This window comes from Mustela lutreola, chromosome 7 (assembly GCF_030435805.1).
Source record: "Mustela lutreola isolate mMusLut2 chromosome 7, mMusLut2.pri, whole genome shotgun sequence".
Classification (NCBI taxonomy): Eukaryota; Metazoa; Chordata; class Mammalia; order Carnivora; family Mustelidae; genus Mustela; species Mustela lutreola.
The window spans coordinates 43,565,425-43,592,107 of NC_081296.1; the positions used below are offsets into that span (position 1 = coordinate 43,565,425).

Genomic DNA, 26,683 nt, shown 5'->3' on the forward strand with positions numbered 1-26,683 from the left:
GAAGAAAAGCATTCCATTAACAAGAGTTTACTGAATACCTACTAGCTACGAGAGCGGACCCAAAGACAAGCTCAAGGACAGAAGATATCGAGAGGCAAAGGAGTGAGTGGTGGAGAAAATGTAACAACTATAAATAAAAGTTATTCAATACTAAGGAAGGGTGAGTGGCAGATCAGGGAGAAGGTGAAGGAGCAGTTGCATCTGAGTGAGTCCCAGCAGAATGGGGAGGATTTTGACCTGTGGCAGTGAAGGGAAAAGTCTATGAGTAGAGAAAAGACTAAAAATGAGGAAACAGGTGGGAAAGCAGGTGATCAATGAAGGAAATGGCAACTGTCGGCTTGGCTGGCCCACGGGATACACAACGGAGGGAGGGATGACTCAGAGGATGAGGTCCGTGTGAAACAAGAGAGCTGTCTATTTTACTTTGCACACAGTGTGAAGCCAGAAAATGTGGGAGATCAGATCGGGAGAGGCATCCTCAGAGATATGCTCTGGAGAGACTAATCTGGTTAGACTGCAGAGGATGACAGAAGAGTAGAGTGCAAGGCCTGCTGTCTTTCTTGGACAGCTGTTCGAATCTATCATACATTAATTTACCAACTCGATTTCCACAATGGATCTTGTATCACCTCTTTCAATAATGCGTTGTCCAAGCTAAAGGCTGCGTGTGTGGTGTTAATACTGAAAATATTTTAAGTCTGTGTACTGCCCCCACCGATTCTAGCATTCTACTTACTTAAGTCTTTCCTTATCCTCACTTTCTGTATAGATATTTTGGTGGTTTTTATAGATATCAGCTATGTAACTCATTACCCCTTTCCTTTCTTGATTAAAAAAAAGTCCCATCTTTTATTTTTTATTTAAGAGCTACTCCCTTCCTCACCCCACCTCATCTCTCAGGTGTTCTTTGTACAGTTCTCATGAATTTGGAAACTGGACCTTTCCTGAGTGGTCAATAGAATCCCCGATGCTTATTTCTAAGGCCACTAATGTGACTTGTGTCTCCATTTTTTAAGGGGGAATGAACACTGACTTGTTGCCACAACAGTCGGATACAGAAAACTTGCTCAGATAATGGTTTTTACAAGAGTTTCGCTATAATGGTATGTTCCAGGAGTTTATTAAAAAGGTTTTATTTATTTATTTATTGGAGTGAGAGAAAGAGAGAGAGTGGGGGAGGGGGGAGGAAGAATGGCAGGGAGGAGCAGAGGGAGAGGAACAAGGCTCCATGCTGAGCAGGGAGCCCAACCTGGAGCTCGACCTCTGGACCCTGAGATCATCACCCCAGCCAAAATCCAGTCATCCACTTAACCAACTGAGCCACCACCCAGGTGCTTCCACATCTTCTCAACTAAACAATAAGCCTGTGGGTTTGGACTCAATGGGGGTCAGAAAATCCAAGAAAGCAGTACATTTTCTACTGATTTAAAGTTTTTCTGCACTTGCAGTGAAATCCAGTGTAGACGGAAGATGTAAATTATATTTTTTAAAGATAAAGATACAAGAAAGCAGGTGACAAAATGAAAAGCAGGTTGCTAGGGAAATCAAATAAGAGAAAAAAATATTTATTTATTCTTGGTATGCAGATACCACAAGCAGTCTAAAACTAAAGAAGGAAAAGAGATTTATATTCCAAGACTTCTACAGTTAAATATATAATATCTCTTGCAGAAAGTAAATATTAAGATAGTACTGTCCCTTTTATTTTGCCTTAATAATTTATAGTACAAAGAGTAATTGCATGTCTTTTTTTTTAAGATTTTATTTTCATTTATTTGACAGAGATGACAAGTAGGCAGAGAGGCAGGCAGAGAGAGGAGGAAGCAGCTCCCCACTGAGCAGAGACCCTGATGCGGGGCTGGATCCCAGGGCCCTGGGATCATGACCTGAGCTGAAGGCAGAGGCTTTAACCCCCTGAGCCACCCAGGCGCCCCAATTACATGTCTTTAAATGAAAAAATTTAGTAAGGTCCCATAGTGTGTCTTTCAATTGTATTTTCTAGTTTAAAAAAAAAAGGGCAAATATTGTACAGATGAACAGATATACTTTGTTAATCTGACTGTGACTTTTTTGACAGTAAATCCATACGTTACTTCGCTAGATTTTACTTGACTATGTGGTACAGATGATCAAAAGGAGTTTTATTTACAGTTTAAAACTTAAAAATTTTAAACCAAATAATTCAGTTTAGGAAAATGGAATTATGAACATGGTATTTAGGTTTTAAATTCTAAGTCTTTGCTCATGTTATTTTCTCTAAATGTTTCAGTTTTCCGAAATATTTTTTACTAACATATGCAAGATGTAGTTAGGTTTTTCTGAAATTGGTTTTGTGTATGTCAAGTTGGATATTGCTCTTGGTGGAACTAATGTTTGTGATTTTTTAAAAGGACAGTATGATAAAATTATACACACTTAAAGATAACAAATAAGACAACATAAACAAATAAATAAAACAACAATAAAATGATAAACAATGATAAAAAATGATAAAATTACATATACTTTAAAATAACAAAACAATATAAACAAATACGTAAATAAAACAAATAAATCAAACAAATAAATAAAAACAAATACAACAGTAACAAAATTCCACCTTTTAGTCTGATAAATATTAGGGGACAAGTCTTTCCTAAGAAGTATGAAAAATACTTCCCTGTATTTTCAGAATTATTTTGTGCTGTGCATATATTACTTTTTAATCAGAAATAACAGTAAAGCTTTTAAAAAATCATATTTAGAAGTAGCTTATTTACAAAGGTTTAAACTTTGAATTTCCAAAGAGGCTACTATAAGATATAATGAGATTTTAAAAATTAATATGTTATTATTTTATACTTACTGACCTTCTCGGGTGAAGAACAAAATCCTTAAATGTATACGGTCTCTCCATTCTTGGATTTTCTGTCTGGAACAAAACAGTAGGTTTTCAAGAGATATCTATCAACACTAAAAACATGTACTGAAGTTAGATGTGAGAAAAATGTGGCTTTAGATCATAAAATGGTTATAACGGGTAGCTTGACGGGCTTCCACCTTCCTGCACCCTGGGACTTGCAGCAGCATCACACCTCAGTACCAAACAAGCTGAGAAGGAGCACTGAGGAGCCAATGGAGGTAAGAAGGGGAAACAAGGGAGAGTGGTTAGCCATGTTGGTGCCCCAAAGGAATACGGAATCTGTACAGTGTCAGCAAGTGGGCGTGGTTAGAGCATACAGCCCATTCCAGGAAAACAAAAAAGTCAATGGCTTGGAAAGTGAGACTGGATTAAATAGATTATCAAAAGCTTATGATCTCTGAAGACTAGGGAGAGCCAATAAATATCTCAAAAGACTGACACAGTAAAGAAGCATTACTGTTTCTTATCATGTTCAACAGCTCCCCTAACATAATAATAATAATAATAAAACAAAAAGTTCAGCAACCCTTTGCTTTTAATGCTCTTTACCTCTCGCTTACATTTTGCATTAACTACCCATTCGGTCTTGGAATTCTTTTCCTTAAGTTCATGACATTGTTTGTTTGTTTATTTTCTCCTGTTTCTCCATGTCTGTCTTCTCCTCCAGTTGACCCACACTGACCGAGGCTCAAGGTCTGGCCTTTGAAGCTCTCATCTCGCTTACATGGACAGCCCATCATTCTCAGTGAGTCTGACGTGGTAACTCTCAATCCTTCCAGCCTCTTCCTCTACAATTGATTTTTTTATATTTCTGTCGTCCGCCCACTTTAGGCTTCCATTTTTCCTATTTTCTGTTGAAATTCATTACGGCCCAAAACAAACTGATCTCTTTTCAAAACAAAATGGATTTTCTTCCTACCTTTTCTACTTGAGACACCTCATTGACTTCCCAAATTCAACCTGTATTATCATTACTTTCTGTTTATTTTTTTCCCTCAACCTCCATGTCAGAAACCTGGCCCAACAGTGCTTTGTTATGAAATGTTTCCTGAATCTTATCTTTCTTCATTGGTGTTATATGCTTGGTCCACATTCAGTTTCATGCACATATTGCTGGAAATGTCCTAGGTTCTTTCTGTGAGTCTAAGCTGTCCCCAATCTACTTATTCAACAGAATATTTCCAAACTTATTTTCCTCAGACATGCTTTCCTAACATCAACCAACCTCAGCAACTCTCTATTTCTTACTCTGGTTCAGGTAAGGGAATCTTGGAAATAAAATTAAAATGGAAAATTGAGATGAGTTTTCAGAAAGTAATATGCTCAAGAAATAATAGCAGTATATATTTTATAAATAAAATATTCACACTTACTATATATTATGCACCTGTATTTATTAGAAAAAAAAGAATAAACAAAAATATTAAAATCATGGATATCTATACCAACCGGTAATGGATAAAGAGGAACATCGACTTGACCCAGGAAATCATCTCTTGTCTACAAGAAAAAGAAGAAAAAATAAGATTAGTAGTATGTATTTAGAAAAAAATTGATGAGGGACGCCTGTGTGGCTCAGTCAGTTAAGCATCTGCCTTCAGCTCAGGTCATGATACCAGAGTCCTGGGATTGAGCCCCGCATAGGGCTCTCTGCTCAGCAAGGAGTGGAGCCACTTTCTCCCTCAGCCTATCGCCCCTCTGCTTGTGCTGCTTGCTCTCTCTCGCTCTCTCTCTCTGACAAATAAATAAATAAAATCTTTAAATAAAAAAAGAAAAGAAAAAAAATTGATGAGCTACTGTCATCATTCACAAAAAATGTAGAAGTCTTTTGTTGTTTAACCCTACGTGATATCAAAGGAAAATAAAATGGAAGATGGTACAATTTGTGATAATGGCAGGATAGAGTATTTTAGACTGATCCTTTTGCAGATAATAATTATATACTCTGAAAAAATATAAAAACTGTTTGAAAGCACTACAGAGTTACCACAAGCAAGTGGAAACTGAGGGGAGTTGATCTTTGAAAGAAGAAACTGTATTGTGTAGGATTCATATTTCTATGGCTTTTTACCTGATAGTAGGTCAGAGTACTTGACAGTTCATACGGTGGTATGATTATTACTCAAGCAGAAATATGACATCTTATTCATTTGGGGAGTATGAAGACCTAGTTTGAGGTTAACACCCTAACTAGAAAGTGAGGGGGACAATCTCTGAAAGACAGAAGCCAAAGAAGTCCCTCCAAATCTATACATAAACTCCACTCAAATTCTTAGCTGATTCCTGAACTTTATATATGAAAGCCAGCAGCTGGAGCACTGAGCATAGATTTCAGTTGCTGTTCACCTAAGGTCTTGAGATAGCATTTGGATTTCAGCTAAGTTAACAAATTGCTAGAACAAAAGACAACTCTTCCTGGAAAGATGGTAAAATTGACTGTCTCAATCATTTCCCAAACACACTGTCCAGTATATAATAAAAAGTTACTAAATATGTGAAGAAACAGAAAAATGTGATCCAGTATCATAAGAAAAAGTCATTAATAGAAATTGGCCGCAATATAAGCTGGATCTTGGAATTAGCAGACAGAAAATAAAGTCATGGGACGCCTGGGTGGCTCAGTCGGTTAAGCCACTGCCTTCAGCTCAGGCCATGATCCCAGGGTCCTGGGACTGAGTCCCGCATTGGGTTCCTTGCTCCGCAGGGAGCTTGCTTCTCTCTCCACCTCTGCCTGCCACTCTGCCTGCTTGTGTGGTGCTCGTTCTCTCTCTCTCTCTCTGACAAATAAATAAATTCTTAAAAGAAAAAAAAGAAAAGAAAGTCATAATGAATGAGTGGAGGGGGAATTTCAGTAGTGAAATGGAAACTATAAAATTGAATCAAATGTACACTTTGAAATATATATAGGATTGAAAAATATAATATCTGAATTAAAGATCACTGGATGGGCTTAACATATGACTGGAGAAAAGTTCCACGAACTTTAAGGTACACCAAGAGAATTTATACAATGTGAAAAATAAAGAAGACTTCTGGAAAAATCTCATGCAGTCTGATATGTGTGTAACTGGAGTGCCAGAAAGAGAAGGGAGGGAGGAAGAGAGAGACTAGGAGAAAAAAAAATTGGAAGAAAACAGTAGTCAGCTTCCCCAAACATTAACATCTTACATAACCATAGCACAATGATTAAAATCAGGAATAATATTTTTTAGAGGAAATAGTAACACTTTCATATATTTAACATTTTATTCTTAAGGTTTTAGTTAAAAATAAAAACCTATGTACATAACAGTGTCTGTCACCCATAACATTTATCAAAGTATTTAAAGTAACTTATGAAAAACCTTGTCCCTCCAATCCAAGTTCCCAGAGGGAAGCAGGGTTAACTGTTCAATAAACTTCTTTCAGATGTTTTCCTACATGTATCTGTCTACATGTCTTTTTAAAATTAATGTGTAATAAACATACATTATATTACTTTCAGTTATACAACATAGTGAATCAATATTTGTATATATTGCAAATAAGCACTACATAAGTTTACTTAACATCTATTACCATACATATTTTTTTCTCTTATGATGGAACTTACAAGATTTGCTCTCTTAGCAGCTTTAAAATACACAATACAGTATTTTTTATAGTTGCCATGGTGTACATTACACTCTCATGACTAATTTATCTTATAACTGTAAGTTTATACCTTTTGACTCCCTTTACCCATTTCACTCACCTCCACCCCCTTCCTCTGGAAACTACCAATTTGATCTCTGTATCCAAGAGTTTGTTTGTTTTTTGCTTTTTAGATTCCACAAATAAATGAAATCATATGGTATTTGTCTGACTTATTTCACTTAGCATAATACCCTCAGGGTTCATCCATGTTGTTGTAAATGATAAAATTTCATTTTTTGCTGAATAATATTCCATATATATATATACATATATGTATATATATATATATATATATATATATATATAACCATATATACAATTAAAACCATCTTCTTTATCTGCTCATCCACTGATGGACTCTTATGTTGTTTCCACTGTTTAGCTATTGTAAATAATGTTGCAGTGCAATGGAGGTACAGATATACTTTCAAGTTAGTGTTGTCATTTTCTTTGGAAAAGTACCCAGCAGTGGAATTCCTGGATCATACGGTAATTTTGTTTTTAATTTTTTGAAGAACTGCCATACGGCTTTCCATATTGGCTGTACCAATATACATTCCCATTAACAAAGCAAAAGGGGGCGCCTGGGTGGCTCAGTGGGTTAGGCCGCTGCCTTCGGCTCGGGTCATGATCTCAGGGTCCTGGGATCGAGTCCCGCATCGGGCTCTCTGCTCAGCGGGGAGCCTGCTTCCTCCTCTCTCTCTCTGCCTGCCTCTCTGCCCACTTGTGATCTCTCTCTGTCAAATAAATAAATAAAATCTTTAAAACAACAACAACAACAAAAAAAAAACAAAGCAAAAGGGTTCCTTTTTCTACACACCCTCACCAGCACTTGTTATTTCTTGTCTTTTTGATATTAGCCCTTCTGACAGGTGTGTGGTGATATATGATGTGGTCTTCATCTGCACTTCCTTGATGATGAATAGTGTTGAACATCTCTCCATGGGTCTGTTGGCCATATGTATGTTTTGTCTGGGAAAATGTCCGTTCAGATCCTCTGCTCGTTTTTTGAATTAGATTGTTCATTTACTATTGAATTGTATGAAAAACCAGGAATGGTATTAGCTATTCTACAGACCTTATTCAAATCTCACTGATTATCCCAATAATTTTACTCCAGAATCCAATTCAGGATTGCACACTGCACTAAGTTATCATGTCTCCTTAATGCCCTTTAATCTGGAAAGTACCCTCAGTCTCTTTTTGTCTTTCATGTTTTTGACTCTTATGAAGAATAATGTCCAGTTATAGAATGTCCATCAATTTGGGTTCATGTAATATTTCTTCATGGTTGAATTTAGGTTATGCATTTTTTTGCAAGAATACCATAAAAGTAATATTGGGACTTTTCTCAGTGCATCATGTCAATAGTCAATAAACACTGGAATCTTATACATTATGAACAGCTAGGGACCACTAAATATTTAAGGACAGTCTGTAACATGAAAAACAGAGACTTAAATGCCTTCACCCAAATAAAACAAACAGAAAGAAGTGAGTCAGAGGAATCAGAATCATGTCAGACTACAGGAGAAATCCTTCAGAAAAACTATAATTAACATTCTCAGAGGTAAAAGATGAAGCATCTGTCAAACAGAATAGGAAGTTATGAAAAAAGCAGCACTTAGAGAACAAAAAAAGAGCTGTCGGGAATTAAAGATATAACCGAAATCAAAAGTTTGATACAGAGTTAGAAAATAGAGTTTAAAAAAATTCTCACAAAGTAGAACTAAAAGACAAAAGAAAAGACTTCTTGCCAAAATAAGGGAATTACAGGACAAATTTAACTCCACATCTAAATAACAGGCATTCCAGAGAGAAAAAAGAAAAGGGAAGAAATTATCTTCGAAGAAGCATTTTTTAAAAACTTCCCTTAAATTCAAACAAATGAATTTTGAGAGTGAAAGGTCCCACTGAGTGTTAGGCAAAATCCATGAAAAAACATGCACAGTAAGGCATATCAGAGTGACATTTCAGGGTATCAGATATAAAGAAATTCTAAGCTTTTAGAGCTAGAGAGACACAAAACAGATTATACACAAAACTGAAAACAAGAGAATAATGTCTTTTAAATAATGGGAGAAAAATACTTCCTACATTGAATTTGATACCCAGCCAAAATATCTTCTTTAATAATGAAGATAAAATAAAGAGATTTTCAGATGCTGGTGTTCTTAGTAAGGTAACAGAGGACACATTCCACCAAAATAAGGGAGTACATCATAGTAAGGGAAGATGCAGGAGATTCAAGACAGGAGATGAGAAAAGAGGATTTCCCAAATGATGGGGAAGGAACTTTCAGAATAACAATAGTGTAAGATCTATAGAAAAAATAGTGCATACTGGAGCTGGAGGATGGATGGCTATAAGAAGGATGCTTCCAGAACAGGAATACCAGATCTGTCTAATAGGATTTTATTAGAATGAAATAAGATAATATACACAGAATGCTTTGCATAATACCCAGCTTGCAATAAGCATTCAATAAATGTTAGTTGTTGTACTTGGAATGCTGGATTCTGTAATGAGGCCCCTGTTCCTCTTCTGATAAAACAGTCTGTAGACATTTCAAACAGGTTCATACAATGAAAGGAACATGCCTGGAGACTGAAGCCTAGTAAATTAGTTAGTTTAGGGCTGTATTTCTATTTTAGAACTTGAGATGATAATTTTTGAAATGGACAAGTTAGCTTTTAGTTATACCTTCAAGGCTGTTCTATGGTATGGTTCTTTTTTCCTGTTTTTATTGCAACTAGATGTCACACTCTGTAAATCCGAGCTTTAAGAAGCTATAAATAGGTGAGAAAGTAAAATACAACAAAATATAGTAAAATCCTAACCAGGATGACTGAGGAATAAGTTTTTTTGGTTAACTGAAAGATCTAATTAACTTAGTTTAGTATTTACCAGATAAAAAAATAAACCACTTTATTTTTCTTTTTGGTTTTTGTCTTACTGAATAGCCTTGCCCTTAGTAAACTGAACAGAGAAAATATCTACCTGATTGATAATTAATGATCTTTCAGGGCTTCAAAAACATGGTTGTGGTCAATCATCACTGGAGTCCACACAGATATTGAACAGGATTTCTCAACCTGGGCACTACTGACAATATGAGCCAAATAATTTTATTGTTGTGGGGGCTGACCTAGCAACACTCTTGGACTCTACCCACTAGATGTCAGCACCCCCCTCCACCAGCTGTGACAACCAAACATGACTCCTGCCATTGTCAAATGTCCCGTGGGTGGCTGTCCCAGGTTGAGAGCCATTGCTAAAGATATCGAACAGAATGTCTCCAACAGTGAGTAAAAGACCCTCCCTCTTCAAATAACACCTTTATTGAGATTCTTATAATATACAATTTACCCACTTAAAGTATACAATCAATTTTAGAACACTTTTGTCATTCCACAAAGAAAATACATACGTATTAGCTATCACTCCCTATCCGCCCCGCCCCTGCCTTAGCCCTAAGAAACCATCAGTCTACTTTCTGTCTCAATGGATTTGCCTATACTGGACACTTCATATAAAAGGAGTCACATAATCTATGATCCTTTATGAGTGGCATCTTTCCCTTACAATGTTTTCAAGGTTCATTCACATTGTAGCAAGTATCACTACTTCATTCCCTTTTGAATTTGAATATTATATTTCATGGATATATCATATTATTTGTCTATTAATCAGCTGGTTGACATTTGGGCTGTTCCCATTTTTTGGCTATTATAAAAAATGCTGCTATGAACATTCAAGTACAAGTTTTTGTGCTGACATGTTTTCATTTCTCTTGGGTATATACTTTGGGAATAAAATCATTGGATCATGTGGTAACTCCGTTTAATCTTTTTAGGAACTGCCATACTTTCCGAAGTAACTATACCATTTTCTATTTCCACCACCACTGTATGAGGGCCCTGATTTCTCCATATCTTTAACAACACTTACTATTACCTAACGTTTTGATACAGCTTTCTTAGTCAGTATGAAGTAGTAACTCATTCATTCTTTCTGCATTTCCCTGACAGGCAATGACGTTGGACAGCTTTCCATGTACTTATTGTGCTCCTTATTTCTCAAAGTCTCTTAACTTAGAAATCTTCCCTTCTGATTCAGTGTGCATTGCAGAAGCAGCGCCTGTCCCTATGGAACAGAAAGAAACCATCTCGTTCCATATATTGCTCCATGTTCCTTGTTTGCTGACTGCATTTTGTGAACAAAAGCATAGAACAAAAATCCCATTTAATGAAAATTTCCTTGTCTCAAGTAATTTTGGTACGGAATTTTAAAAACTTCTTGCAAGGCATCTTCCTTCTTCAAAATAAGTGATCTGAAATGAGTTTCTTAACTTCTACTTAAATGAAAAGGTCCCAAAGAACTATATTTCTAATATTAGAATGAATAAATTTTCCAAACTAAAAGTCAATATACATGGTCTGAAGAGATGGAGAATATGAAACTGGGAATTATCCTGGAAAGTCTGGGACATATGGTTGCTATAAATATAGGACAATTAGGGGTTCTTTTTCCATTTACAAAGAAAAAGTAATAGTTTTGAATTCATTCCTATGAAAGCAAGTCAGTCTGTGATGTTCATTAATGTTTCTCTAGCCAACCAATTGTTCCAAATTCTGAATATCAAGCATTTCCTTGCAAGAGTTATTACCTATATTTGAACTGTATGTGGCTTACTTTATAAAGTAAATCTGCATTCAGTAAAATATAAGTAATTTTAATACACCTGAAATCTGGGGTGCCTGGGTGACTCAGTGGGTTAAAGCCTCTGCCTTCGGCTCAGGTCATGATCTCAGGGTACTGGGATGGAGCCTCACATCGGGCTCTCTGCTCAGCAGGGAGCCTGCTTCCTCCTTTCTCTCTGCCTGCCTCTCTGCCTACTTGAGATCTGTGTCTGTCAAATAAATAAATAAAATCTTAAAAAAAAAAAACACCTGAAATCTGAGTAAGAATTTAGAACAGCAGGTGATTTTAAGCAGGACCATCTGTACTAGGCACAGCTCTGTCAGTAAATAATACTTTTTCTTACATTTCAAAGATACAAATTTCAGTTTCTTAAAACAATTTTTAGAATATAAAAAAAGAAAAATCCAAATTGCTCTTTTTGCAAAACTTCAATTACAACTATAGATGCCTCTAAGTTTAGAAGGACAGACTATTATTAACTTTGATAAGGCTGCATAGCAGTTGAATTTCTGCTTTAAGAGAACCCAATGTTACAAAAAATCAGAAATTTAAAAACAAAGTGTCACAGCTTTGAAGAATACTGAATACTTGCCTTTAAAAAGTTTCCATTAAATTGAAGTTAGAAATAATTTCCCAGGGCAAATCTATGTATGAAGCAAAATAATAAAGGAAGACTCACTTCCTTGCAATCAAAGCTAAACAACATAGCCAAAGTTTCTTTTGCTGTAATAGCCAACTTTTACTTTCAATTATATTTTTTAATCAGTGAAAATAAATTTTATACATGAATAAAAATAATTTTATACATGAATAACTTTATATAAATATATCATAGTTTCAGTTTGCAGACTTAGCCATCAGCACTTTTTTTTTTTTTTTAAATCAAGCTGATCTTCTAAAGTAATTTTAAGACAAAGGTAAAGCATGCAGAGGATACAAAATTAAAAGGAAAAGGGTTCCCAGCCCCCAACTATCTAATTCTACCCTCCGTCTTTCCAAGAGTCAGTAGTTGCTATTTTTGTGTGTTTGGTGTGTTTGGATCTGAAACTATTCAGAGTTTTCTTTGACATACTGTTATGCATCTTACTTTATTTTCTCTTCAACAGTATCTTTAGGGCTTTGTCCGATATCAGATCCTGTAGAGACACTTTACCTGTGGCTATATAGTATGCCACTGTATAGAATACCAAAATTTATTTCACTAGTTCCCTATTGAAAGATATTCAATGGTTTCTAATCTTTTTTCTGTTATAAACAATGCCTCAATGAATAAACTTCTATTTTTTATATTGCATATATACCTGAGAAAATTTTCATTCTGTGTAATAATAAAGATAACAGTAGATTAATCTGAACTAATCTGAAGTGGAAACAGATCTCAGTGACTGACTGGCTATTACAGAAGGGAACGGTGTCCAGAGTGAGCCAAAACCGCATATAAATTTTCAAAGATCAAAAATTCAAGATTAAAAGTGTGCATTTGAATCAACAGTGCCAACAACTTGCTCAGTGCCAATAACTCCTGTCTTCATACAGCTATATTCAAATTGTCTATGTGCGAATGTCATGACTCTTCTGTGTAGATCACTGAAACTCTAAAAAAATGAATTGAAGTGGGTAGAAAAAAAGAAACAATAAATTCATAGCTATAAAAATGTTTAAACTGGGGATGCCTGGGTAGCTCAGTTGGATAAGCATCTGACTCTTGGTGCCTGCTCAGGCCTTGATCTCAGGGTTGTGAGTTCAAGCCTCGCATTGGGCTCTACAGTGGGTGTGGAGCCTACTTGAAAGAAAGAAAGGAAGAAAGGAAGGAAAAGGGAGAGAGAGAGGGAGGAATTAAAATGTTCAAACTCTTGTTAATCATATTTAAATTAAGTCAAGAGATCAAGAGATATTCCACAGATCATAAAAGATGAGAGTAAAAAGCTCTGAAGCTGAAACAATAACCTAAAACCTTTCTATAAGGTAAATTTAAACTTTTATTCTATTATTTACATTAAGACGATAAATATTTTCTTGAACACATGAAAAACTGACATCTTGACAAAGCTCATGTGAATATGAGGAAAGTAAGTAAAATTTTTTTTTTTAAGATTTTTTATTTATCTATTTGACAGACAGAGATCCCAAGTAGGCAGAGAGGCAGGCAGAGAGGAGTAAGCAGATTCCCTGCTGAGCAGGGAGCTAGATGCGGGCTCGATCCCAGGACCCTGAGATCATGACCTGAGATGAAGGCAGAGGCTTAACGCACTGAGCCACCCAGGACGCTCCAAGTAAGGAAAACTTTTAAGAACGAACCCATTTATAGCATTTTTTAAAAAAATGAGGGACCATATATTTTCTGCTTCCAAAATTCTGTTAAAAAAGAACTATTATTGGGCACCTGGGTGGCTCAGTGGGTTAAGCCTCTGCCTTCAGCTCAGGTCGTGATCTCAGGGTCCTGGGATCGAGTCCCGCATCGGGCTCTCTGCTCGGCAGGGAGCCTGCTTCCTCCTCTCTCTCTGCCTACCTCTCTGCCTTCCTCTCTGCCTACTTCTGATCTGTCTCTGTCAAAGAAATAAATAAAATCTTTAAAAAAAAAAAGAACTATTATTATTTTTTTTAACTTTTATTTTTAATGAACATCCTTTCCCCCACAATCCATACTACATAGGTTCGTAGATCTTTGATGTTATAAATTTTAAAAAGATCATAAAAATGACTCTAACTTGAGCTTTCCTATTTCCTAGCATGTGCAGATCTTGTCAACTGGAGCTGCATGGGTATAGCCTCTGCCTTCTTCCTTCCACACTGACTCACGCTGACCTGCTTATTTTAAACGTTTTTCTGGAAGCTCAAGATTTATTGATTCCATCTTTTTAGTATGTTGAGGGGGAAATGGTGTTAGCTAAACAAACAGTATAATCTGATCTAGGCTATAAAATCACAGTGCTATGGAAACTGGATGTCTTTGCTTAAAGCAAACATTCAACGTCCCATGCTTGTAATCTGCTCAGCCGGCCGGCCAGCCAGCCTGTCTGCTAGATTTAACTCTAAGACACACACAGTTCTTGTTCTTTGACAATAGCCTCATACTGCTTGAAAATTTGGCTACACGTGTTCTACAGCCTTTAGCAACTCTCATATTTTTAAAGGGATTTTTACCTAATAGGCGGGGGTAAGAAGTTAGGAGAGGCCACTGTCCAGATCAGTTTCGGTTTGAACCATTCTCTGAATTTCAGTTTCCGTGGAGGTCTCCACATGATAACACATCACAAACGACAATTTACCTGGATACATTCCTCTATCTTCACATGCTGTAAAGTTTAGCTTATAATTTACTGTGAGGATTTTCAAATACAAAACCATTTTTTAAAAAATACGCTAAAGAAGGACTTTAAAGCAGACAAGAACAGGAATCAGACTGTGTTATCAAACCTGAACAGGATTTTATAATTATTTTCATAATTGAGCTTTAATATATCCAGCATACTTTTTAAGATTTTTTTATTTTTTTAAAGATTTTATTTATTTATTTGACAGAGAGACATAGTGAGAAAAGGAACATAAGCAGGGGGAATGGGAGAGGAAGAAGCAGGCTCCCAGTTGAGCAGGGAGCCCAGTGTGGGGCTTGATCCCAGAACCCTGCAATCATGACCTGAGCTGAAGGCAGAGGCTTAACCAACTGAGCCACCCAGCGCCCCTCTTTTTTTTTTTTTTTAAGATTTTATTTATTTATTTCCAACATACTTTTATAAGCAATTTATATTGGTTGCCTCTAAACCAAAGAACTATAGAAGATAAGAAGAAAGTTTTGCATTTATTACAACTATCTGTCCCCTTTACAAAAGGCGAAAGGCTCATCAATTTTCTCCATTGTTTCAAATTTATATTTCCAAGCAAAGGAAAATCACAAGAGGACTAAACGTATAAAGTTATAGTTTAACCAGGAAATACCTACTACTAGATAACTGATAAAAGGGACAAGGCTCTTCCTTCTAGAAAAAAAAAATATATGGATTTTTGATTGAAAATAAACAGACACACAGATTCATCTTTCTGAGCTCCAATAAATTATGTTACTACTTTTTTCTTTCTAGGACTGTCTGCCCAGCTATTAGGGAATTTAAAAAGGGTAAACTTTGGGGACGCCTGGGTGACTCAGTGGGTTAAAGCCTATGTCTTCGGCTCAGGTCATGCTCCCAGGGTCCTGGGATTGAGCCCCACATGGGGCTTTCTGCTCCGCGGGGAGTCTGCTTCCTCCTCTCTCTCTGCCTGCCTCTCTGCCTACTTGTGATCTCTGTCTGACAAATAAATAAATAAAATCTTTTTTTTTTTTTAAAGGGTAAACTTTTGAAGAGACTGAAGCTAATAATCTCAGATAGAATTCTATAGTCTAAATGAGAAACAAGTAGATGACTTCTACTGTTGAGAAAGATCTAGTGACTTTATTTCTAAATCTAAATCTCAGATATTAATTTAAAAACAAGTAAGTGGGAGGAGATGAATTAAAATCATCACTTTAAAATGGCTCAAGGGAAGCCAGGGTGCCTGGGGAAGTAGTCTAGAGGCTTCTGCTTCCAGCCTTAATCTAGAGTTTCCAAGGATTTGAGTTGAGTTAGTCCACTTGAGTGGTTTTCACAGTTCTTACAAGTCCTCAAGTGTTACTCATGCTACGTCATCCAGTAGTCACATGGAGAGAACCACATCTCTGTTCAGTTTAATTTCTAAAGAAAACCAGGAAGAATAAACAATGATAACAGCTAAAGAAGAATAAGCAGGGCATCTAAATTTATTTATTGCTATCCTGCCTACTTCCAAATGGATTTGGCAGTTTGGAGATAACACACAAGGTAAATTAAGACACTTCAAGATAACAGACAGAATTCCTCTAAAAGAAGCAAAAGGAGTCAGTTTCTTGCATTTCTTTTAGCTTACACTGCAAAAATAAAAATCTATTTCCTAATTATAACAATGTTCTTTTCAGAACTTTCGAAGACTTGCTATTGAATAAATATCATTTCCCCAGTGTGTTCTGAAGAATCATAGATCTGCTGGATACTAAAAGAGGTCAAAGGTGGTCACAGACCTGGGAAACATTTGGTTAAACAAAACTCAAAAGTTCATTTCCTGTAGGACTTTAGAACTTCACTAGTGTGCATTGTGACAGCCTAAGAAATACAGCATGTGGTACTATACAAACTTATTTCCCAATGGGATGGGTTTATATGAGGTTATCTTGCAGACTGGGGAGGAACACATTTTAAAAATACTGGTCCAGAGGAAGAACTATAAATTCCTTAGCATGGAATGCTAGGTCTTTCCCAGCATTTCCAATCTACCTTGCAGCCTCGTCTATTAATAGAAGACCCCCCATAGAGTGCTATGCTTTTGCTGAACAAATCCTCTATTTCTCCCTCTCAAACTCACTTATGTTTCCTGGAAGGTTTTTCTCTCTCTGCCTGTGTGAATTCTCCGTATGAGGCCCAGCTCAATGCCATTCTAATGAAGCTTTTCCTGATGAGATTAAATTGCTAATTTCCTCCTCTATACTTCTACTTTACTTGGATCTTTTAACATCTGTATTAACAGTTCTCTTCTACTCCAAAAAAAAAAAAATTATTAAATTACTTTTAAAAATTTACATGGCCTGACTTACTAGAATATATCATCTTCATGTCACTTATTCCCTCCTTTATAAAAACTAGCTATTGAGACCACAGGATGTACTCTATGATATGGGGAGAACTTACTTAATAGTTCTAGCATTATGAAACCAAATCAGCAATGTGACAGGAAATGCTACAACACCCAGAGAAGATGGTTTCAGATTTTCCTTTTCAGACAATAGATAAAGTCCCACTTGCCCATTTCAAGAGGGTTGAACTTTGCTGGAGCAAAAATCCAAAGGGTTAAATGGCCTGCTTGACTCCCTACAGTTTGATTGCCTTCTTCAATCTGGAACTGAATTTCGTTTTCTGCCACCAGTGTGATAACTTGGTAACGTTTGGGCTCCAGATCAGAATACTGCCCGTATTTTTCACTGCTTTGACTATGGCTATGTTCCCGGATCATTTACTGGATTTCCAGCCTCAGAAAAAGGTTTTCAGCCAGTTTTCTTTGAGTTGTAAGGGGCTGTTTCCCTTAGGAAATGGTAGTATGACCTCTTCCCTACACAGTCTCTAGCCTTCCCCATCTGCTCCTGACCTTTTCTGCCTTTTAGGGACCATGAGCCATTCCCTCGCCCACCCTTGGCCTATGGAATCCACCACTTGCAATCTGCACACAATTGATAAATCTTGACAGATAAAACATTTTGCACGAATCTGTAATTCAAGTTCCATGAGATTATAACCCTAATTTCCTATTAATACTATGACCAAGTTAAAAAAATACATCCATGAGGTGGAATCCACACTTGGATTCAGATTTAATAGTTTAAATATAACCTATGGATGTTTAAGAATGCTTAAAGGGAAGATTAAAAATAATCCCTAAGCTTTGCCTCATTGTGCGAGGCTTGCCAGGGTCTGGCTCATAGCAGGAAGTCGTTATTTTGCTCATTGGTCAATTGCTCCAGATTTTAGGTTTGTCACCTTTAGAGGTAACTGAATCTGAAATCTACATATGTTTCTTCACTGTATTAAACAGCAGCTAGCATTAGTAGGTCTGGAGAACACATGTGACAATTCAGGATTTATCAAAGTTTTCTGACTACTTGAATGATGCGAACCTCTTGCAAACTCTCAAGGCAAGCAGCCTTGAGGCTACAGTCATTTCAACTCTCTGATCCTTAATTTAAAACCATTTTACATATTCTCCTGTCTTCCTCACATAGACTGGCCCATCAAAAGTTGGGATGATGTCTTCTTTTGTATTTCACAATAAAAAAATTCTTTAAAATATCAGCTTGCTAGAGTTTCAGTAGTATTTTTCTTAATCGACAAATAATACTAATAAGCAGAAGCAAGGTACAGTGACTGGCAAATACTTTCAAAAGATTTATTATTAGTAAAATGAATATATTAAGAGAGGACCTGAAGAAACTGGCCCAAGAATATCTCTAAACAACAAAGAAAATAGTTTATTATCAAATGATTCCCAATGTTTCTTGTTCTCCTCCTCCCCCTTGTTCTATTTTTTTTTTTTTTAAGATTTTATTTATTTGACAGAGAGACACAGCGAGGGAGGGAACAAAAGCAGGGAGAGTGGGAGAGGGAGAAGCAGGCTTCCTGCCGAGCAGGGAGCCCGATGTGGGGCTCCATCCCAGGACCCTGGGATCATGACCTGAGCCAAAAGCAGACCCTTACCAACTGAGCCACCGAGGTGCCCCTCCCTCCTTGTTCTTCTTCATTTTTTGTAAACTTTGGTAGAAGACTACTTATGTACTGGCAGAAAGAAATGATTTCTCTAACATCTTCTACCTTTTGAAATAATCTCTTTTACGTTTTTAGAAAATATTTCAGAAGTAGAAACTCATTATTCTTACGATTTGATTACCTGATCATTTGATCAAGTGTAAATTTAGCTGATCCATAAAGTTTTTGAAGTTACACCCCCACGAGGGTTAAAAACTCATACAATTTTTATTGAAGAATATAATGTATCAATGAAAACAGAGGACCAAAGGAAAGGATGTGGGTCACTGTTGTTTAAGAAAATAAAAACTCAATGGATTCCTTTAAAACCTAAATTTCCTCACTTAAATAGCAGGTACCAGTGGAGAAAAATAAGGTCACTGAGATGTGGTTCCATTCCTTCTGCCATCACAGCTACCAAGAAGTGTAGCTTTAGGTGCCTTCCTCAATAGACTGGAGCACAGTCAAAGTTACAGGGGTATCAATGGCTTGAGGCTCAGAATGTAATGCTCTAGAGAAACCCTGTCCAATAGAACTTTGTGCAATAATGGAAGTACTGTGTATCTGTGCTGTTCAATGCAATAGCCAGTAGCTACTTGTGGCCACTGAGCACTTGAAGTATGTCTACTACGATAAGGTTCAGAATTTTAAAATTTGATTTCATTTCAATGAATTTCAATCTCCATAGCCACAGGTGGTAAATGGCCACTGTATTGGACTATGGAGTTCTGGCAAATTTTTCAGTAAAACAACACTCTCTGGCTTTAAGCTTTTACTTTTAGTTCTTGCCCAGCAATTCAGACATGTCCCCAAAGCTGAATAACTTTAAGAATGCTTAAAGTTACTTTAAAGTTACTTTAAATACTGCTCACCATACTGTATTTGGAATCATGACTACATTTTTTTAAAAAATCAGTTTGGTTTATCATACCTAAGGAAAGGTTGAGTTAAACATTGTAAATATGCCTTTGGGAAATAAGTCACGTTAAGAAAAAGAGGAGCCCAGTGGGACACAGTGGTACCCCAAAGTGGCAATATCTGTACATACAAAGCTAGCAATAGCAGTGTTCAGCTGGACTGGATTTGTTCAAGAGTGCATGGTAGCCATCTCTTTGGAACCCCAGAAATAGTGAAGAGTACTTTACAGTTGCCAGGGATCTTTTGTGGACAGACGAGAAGGCCTAATCAGTGAAACTTGGGTTATAACCATCATTTTGTCTCCATTAGTGCCTGTAGCCTGGTGAATCTTGGGAAAACTTACGTTACCTGTATTGAGTATGCAGATCTGATGGGCTTCTATCAGTATAATATATTTCGGCAGTTTCACCACCTGTCTTATAAATTTTTTAAATGCTAATTCAGGATAATATCCAAAATAATTTTAGCAGGTTAAAAAAAAATCCCAAGAGCCAAATACATACTTTCTTTCAGTAAAGGGAAGGATAACTATAAGAAGGATATTTTTTAAACCCCACCAGATGCATAAAATTATTTATATGAACTATATAAAATTGAATTTTTATGAATATCCCCCAAACAGAAACTATATAAATATGAAATTATAATAGCTGAGTAACTTTGCTTTTAGCCTATTGATAACTACCAACCAATCATTTGAATATAAAAATATATGGGCACACTGGGATATCTTTTGTAAATGTAATCTTTTGTTAATGACATTAAAAAAATAAAGAGATAATAGAAGATCATTTGATTCCTAAAGATCAAAATAAAATAAAAACCAAGTTATAATGTGATTTTTATAAAGATATGTTTCAAGTATTATAAAACATGAAAATTAACTTAAATCAAAATTGTGCTATTAATGCAAACTGTGATATCTTAAAACGACTACTAACAGACTCTCTGAATAGGCCTATATCTATAAAAGAAATTGAATTGATAATTAATAATGCTCCAAAACAGAAAGCACCAGGTCCAGATGTGCTCACTGGTGAATTCTACCAAACACTTAGGGAAGAAATTATACCAATACTCTATAAACTCTTTCAGAAGACAAAAGCAGAGGGGATACTTCCTAATTCATTCCATGGAGCTAGAATTACCCTAAAACCAAAACTAGACAAAGACATTACAAGAAAGGAAAACAACAGACCATTATCTCTCATGAACATTGATACAAAAATCTTCAACAAAACATTAGCAAATTGAATCCAACAATGTATGAAAAGAATAATATAACCATAATCAAGTAGGATTTAGACCAGGTAGAAAATTATTTCAATGTTTGAAAATCAGTTATCATGATACATCACATCAATAGGCAGAAGAAGAAAAAAAAAATCACAAGATTATATCAATAGGTGCAGAAAAGCCATTTTACAAGACCCAATAGCAATCTACGATAAAAGTGCTCAATAAACTACGAATAGAGGGGAACTTCCTCAGTTGGATAAGGAATAGCTACAAAAAACCTGCATCTGACATTATACAATGTGGTGAAAAACTAGAAGCTTTCTCATTAAGATCAGGAACAAGGCAAGGATGCCCCCTCTTACCATTCCTTTCAGCACTGTAGTGAGAGTCCGGGTTGATATAATAAGAAAAGGAAATAAAAAATATACAGATTAAGAAAGAAGAAATCACACTGTCTTTGCAAATGATATTATTGTCTTACAGGAAATCCAAAAACTTGACCAAAAAACTTCTGCAGCTAATGAGCAATTTTCACAAAGTCACAAGGTCACAATACTAATATAGAAAAGTCGATTCCTTTCCCATATACTAGCAATTAACAAGTAGAACTTGAAATTAAAGCCACAGTATCATTTACTTTAGCATCCCCCAAACAGAAATAGTTAAATATAAACCTAACAAAATATAAGATCTATAAGAAAAACTACAAAATTGATGCATGAATTTGAAGAAAAACTAAAAAGATCAAGAGACAGTCCATGTTCACAGATAGGAAGACTCAATATTTTCAAGATGTTGGTTCTTTCCAACTTGATTTATGGTTTAATGCAATCCTAATCAAAATCCTAGCAAGTTATTTTGTGAATTTCAAAAAAAAATTGATTCTAAAATTTACTGGAGAGGCAAAAGAACAGTCAATAAAATAGTAAAGAACAAGAACAAAATTTAAGGAATGACACCACCTCTCTATTTAACTGATAATCCAGACAGCGTGGTAACGGTGAAAGAACAGACAGAGTTCAATGAAACAGGATAGAGAGCCCAGAAATAGACCCACATAGTCAACTGATCTTTTTTGTTAATTTATTTAAATTCAATTTAATTAGCATATAGTGTATTATTAGTTTCACAGGTAGAATTCAGTGATTCATCAGGTGAATATAACACCCTGTGCTCATTACATCAAGTGCCTTCCTTAATACCCATCACCTAGCTACCCCATCCCCCAAAAGTCAACTGACCTTAAAGAAAGAAACAAAGACAATACAATGGAGAAAAGAAAGTCTCTTCAGCAAACGATGCTGGGATGATGGGCTACTCACATTAAAAAAAAAAAAAAAGGCAAAAAGGCAAGGGGGGGCACCTAGGTGGCTCAGTGTGTTAAACCTCTGCCTTTGGCTCAGGTCATGATCTCAGGATCCTGGGATAGAGCCCCACATCGGGCTCTCTGCTCAGCAGGGAGCTTGCTTCCCCCTCTCTTTCTGCCTGCTGCTCTGCCTACTTGTGATCTCTCTCTCTCTCTGTCCAATAAATAAATAAAATCTTAAAAAAAAAAAACAATACCAAAGAGATGTTCCATGAAAGAAATTATTGATAAGTTGGATTTCATTAAAATTAAAACTGACACTTTATTAAAGACACTGTCAAGAGAATGAAAACACAAGTTACAGACTGGGAGAAAATATTTGAAAAAGACATATCTGGTGAAGGACTACTATCCAAAATATATAAAGAAAGCTTATAAACTGACAATAAGAAAACACACCTGACTTAAAAACAGGCCAAAGACCTCAACAGACACCTCACCAAAGAAGATGGACATGGCATATAAGCATATGAAAAGATGTGCCACATCATATGCTTTGAAATGCAAATTTCAAAAATAATGAGATACCATTACACACATATTTAGAATGGCCAAAACGTAGAACACTGGCAATACCAAACACTGGTAAAGATGTGGAACAACAGGAACTTTTATACCCTGACTATGGAACTGCAAAATAGTACAGCCACTTCAGAATGTTAGCTGGCAGTTTCTTTAAAAACTAAACTTGAATCATATGACTCAGCAATTACAGCACTTGGTATCTACCCAAAAGAGCTGAGAACTTAACTCTACATAAAAACCTGCACACAGACATTCACAGCAGCTTTGCTCACAACTGCTAAAACTTGGAAGCAACCACGATGTCCTTCCATTGGTGAGTGTGTAAATAAACTAAGGTACATTCAGACAATGAACGGTTATTCGGTACGAAAAGAAAAAGAAAAGAAAAAAAGCTATCAAGTCATGAAAAGATATGGAAGGAACTTAAATGAGTATTACTAAGTGGAAGAAACCAATCTGAAAAGACTACCTACAGTATGATTTCAATTATGTGACATTTTGGAAATGGCAAAACCATAAAGGCAGAAGAAAGATCACTGGTTGCCAGGGAAGATGAAGAGGCAAAGTAGTGAAACTACTCTGTATTGTACTGTAATGGTGCACAGATACATGCCATTATAATCTGTCCAAACCCACAGCATGTACACCACCAAGAGTGAACACTAAATTCAACTCTGGACTCTGGAGGGTAACAATGTGTCAGTGCGGGTTCATGAATTATAATAAATGTTCCACTCTGGCCCAGGCTGTTGGTAATGGGGGAGGCTACATGTTTCAGAGTAGGAGGTTATAGGAAACCCTGGCCTTCTGTTCACTATGCTGTGAATCTAAAATTGCTCCAAAAAATAAAGTGCATTAAATAAAAACAACACCAACTGAGGCAATTTGGAACTCTTTAGTTTACAAACTGAAAAGAAAGAATCTATCATCTATGGCTAGAAGCTGACTCTATCAATGACATAAAGTCACTAAAATAGTATCCAAATCACTGTTTTCAATGTGGCATTTAAAAAAAAAAAGTGATAGGATCAGCTTCTTTAAAACTGTAAGTTGTACATTAAGAGTAGCTTTGTGGGCGCCTGGGTGGCTCAGTGGGTTAAGCCGCTGCCTTCGGCTCAGGTCATGATCTCAGGGTCCTGGGATTGAGGCCCGCATCGGGCTCTCTGCTCAGCAGGGAGCCTGCTTCCCTCTCTCTCTCTGCCTGCCTCTCTGCCTACTTGTGATCTCTCTCTGTCAAATAAATAAATAAAATCTTAAAAAAAAAAAAAAAAAAAGAGTAGCTTTGTGGCCCACAAATTGGACTTTCTAGCTGCTACTTATCTCCTGCCATAAATTTGCTGTATAATTCTTATTTATTTCTGTATTTCTTCTGTACATCTAGCATTGATGTAGTTTTTCCCCCAAGAATATGCATATCAAAATTGAGTCTAAGAAAAAAGAGCTGTGTTTTAGTTCGTAATAAGGCTTTGGAAAAACCATATTCCTTTAAAAATGTATTTTGATCTTTGATCAAGTCTTATGAAGAAGTGCTTCCCCAGATTTCTAGTCTGTATTTTTGTGTTATAGTTGACCATTGAATAACACAGGTTTGAACTACACAGGTCCACTTAAATGTGAATATTTTTTATAAATACAGTACAATACTATAAGTGTATTTTCTCTTCCTTCTGATTTTCTCAATAACAACTTTTCTCTGGCTTACTTTAAGAATATAGTATATAATACATATAAAAATAACATATAAAATATGTGTTAATTAGCTGTCAATCAGCAAGACTTCCACAGTCAACAGTAGATTATAAGTAGTTAAGTTTTGGGGGTATCAAAAGTTATATGCAGATTTTCAACTGCACGGTGACTGATGGGGGGAGTGGCACCCTTAACCCCTATATTGTTCAAGGGTGAACTGTGCTTTTTACATTTTTATTATTTTTTTTAAGATTTTAATTATTTATTTTAGAGAGAGCGAGCAGGAGGGAGGGGCAGAGGGAGAAGGAGAAGCAGACTGTGCTGAGCGTGGAGCCCAACATGTGGCTCAATCCCAGGACCCTGAGATCAGGACCTGAGCCAAAACCAAGAGTCAGATGCTTAACTGCTTGCACCACCCAGGTGCCCCCAACAGTGTTTTTGTTATTGTTGTTTTAACGGTGTTTTTTTAATATGGTCTTTTCATGCACTTTCTATTACTTAATTATTAACCTGGATTCTTAAATGTGTATATGATTCACTTTATATACATATAAAACAACAATTATTATGTTACACAATGTGGTACTTTTCAGTTTACAATGTACCTTCACGTAGTCTCACCACAAATTATAAGGTAGATAATGGCTGCTTTTTACTGAGCACCATTTATCTGCCAAACAGACATGAAATTTTCAGTCCTCAAGTAACTCTGCCAAGTTTCATAAATTTCATACTTCATAAATATGAAGTTAAAACTCAGAGAAGCATTAAGAGGAATAAGAGGAATTAATATAGCTAATTCATCATAGTGTACATTTTCATTCTACCCAGGGATGAAGAATGTGGGTATCCTAGACGTTTAAACCCTAAATGCAGATTTGCAGTGATTTAAAATTGAGGTAAGGTGTAGTTTAGGTGATAAATTCCAGTCCTAAGTCCTAACTATAACCTTTTAGTTTTAGGTTCCAAAGTGAAAGCCTCAATTTTATTGGTAACAAATATATTATCAAAAATTATCTGGTTAAAGAAACAGAAAATTCCATGGTAAATAGACATGCTCAGCCCCAAAGTGAAATAAACATCATAAAGGAGATGAAGACTTAGGCAGACACAAGCTAAAGGAGAGGTAACCATCTTGAGCTATGTCATTAATAAAACGATCCCGATGACTTAGGTAGAGTTCTAGTCAAAACAGTTTAGAACTAGTGTTAATTTTGTTAAGTGTGAAACTGTACTGTAGTTTTCATATATTTAAAAGGTCCTTAATCCATTACAGATGAATTCTGAAGTATTTATGGTAAAATTATATGATGTATGGGATTTACTGAAAAAAAGAAAAAAGAAAGAAAATCCAGGAGAAAAAAGGGAGGGGAAAGATGGATGACATGACTGGAAATATGTTGATTACAGCTGAAACTGGAGTTTACTGGGGGCACACAGTGTGTTTGAAATTTTCCATAATGAAAGTTAAAATGTAATTGAACAAAAGGTAGGTAGTTTATAACAATTACTGAAGAAAAAGAACATAATAAAATTCATAAACTGTGTTAAAGGAGGTAGAAATATATTGTATGTGTTATTTGATCAATAAAATTAATCAGGGGGTACCTGGCTGACTCATTTGGTGCACCACGTGACTCTTGATCTTGGGGTTGTAAGTTTGTGCCTCCTGCAGGGTGTAGAGATTATTTTAAAATAAAATCTTAAATAAAATAAAATAAAATAAAATCTTTAAAAATAAATAAAATTAAATTAATCAGAAAGAACAGAGTAACTAAAAATGTTGGGTCACAAATCAAAAGAATAGAAAAAGAAATATTTGAAAGATAAACTGGTTCTCCAGTAATATGTTTAAATAATAATCCCCACACTTAATTTTCACTCAACAATGGCAATAAGAAAGGACCTGGACTCACAGATACAGGGTTAAAAAGATTTCTTAGTTAAAAAAAAAATCATAATTTAAAAAATGTTTTGGTTTTAAATTTTTAATATTTTTATTTGTAATATTTTAAAAATTTAAGTATTTTTTAAATTATAAAAAATTAAAAAGTTTAAAAAATCATAATTAAAGTTTCAAGTTCAAGTGACAGCAAGCATCCAAGATCATATTCCACTAGGAGGCCATGACCATTACCTCTTTCTTCTTTTCCTCAAACATATTTTTAATAGTCTATTCTCTTCCACAGGGTGATATTCATGGGTATTACATTTAAATGGATTGCCAAGAATGTAAAAGGTTAGGAAATATGTTAAGGAAATCACATATTCTATTACAAAGAATGTTTAATTTAGTCTTTCTAAGTGTATCTTCACTTCTAGAATATA

At 35.7% G+C, this 26,683-nt stretch overlaps 1 protein-coding gene across 5 annotated transcripts in view; it reads right to left on the reverse strand.

Annotated features, from left to right (window-relative positions):
* The window catches only part of NEDD4 (NEDD4 E3 ubiquitin protein ligase), a 122,468-nt gene that overhangs the window by 32,902 nt on the left and 62,883 nt on the right, over positions 1-26,683 (reverse strand). For all 5 annotated transcript variants that reach the window (XM_059180572.1, XM_059180574.1, XM_059180576.1 and 2 more), the window contains 2 exons: positions 4,352-4,402; positions 2,850-2,911 (listed from right to left, as the gene is read on the reverse strand). In XM_059180572.1, the coding sequence (XP_059036555.1) occupies positions 2,850-2,911; positions 4,352-4,402 (113 nt within the window). The remainder of the gene's footprint in view (positions 1-2,849; positions 2,912-4,351; positions 4,403-26,683) is intronic.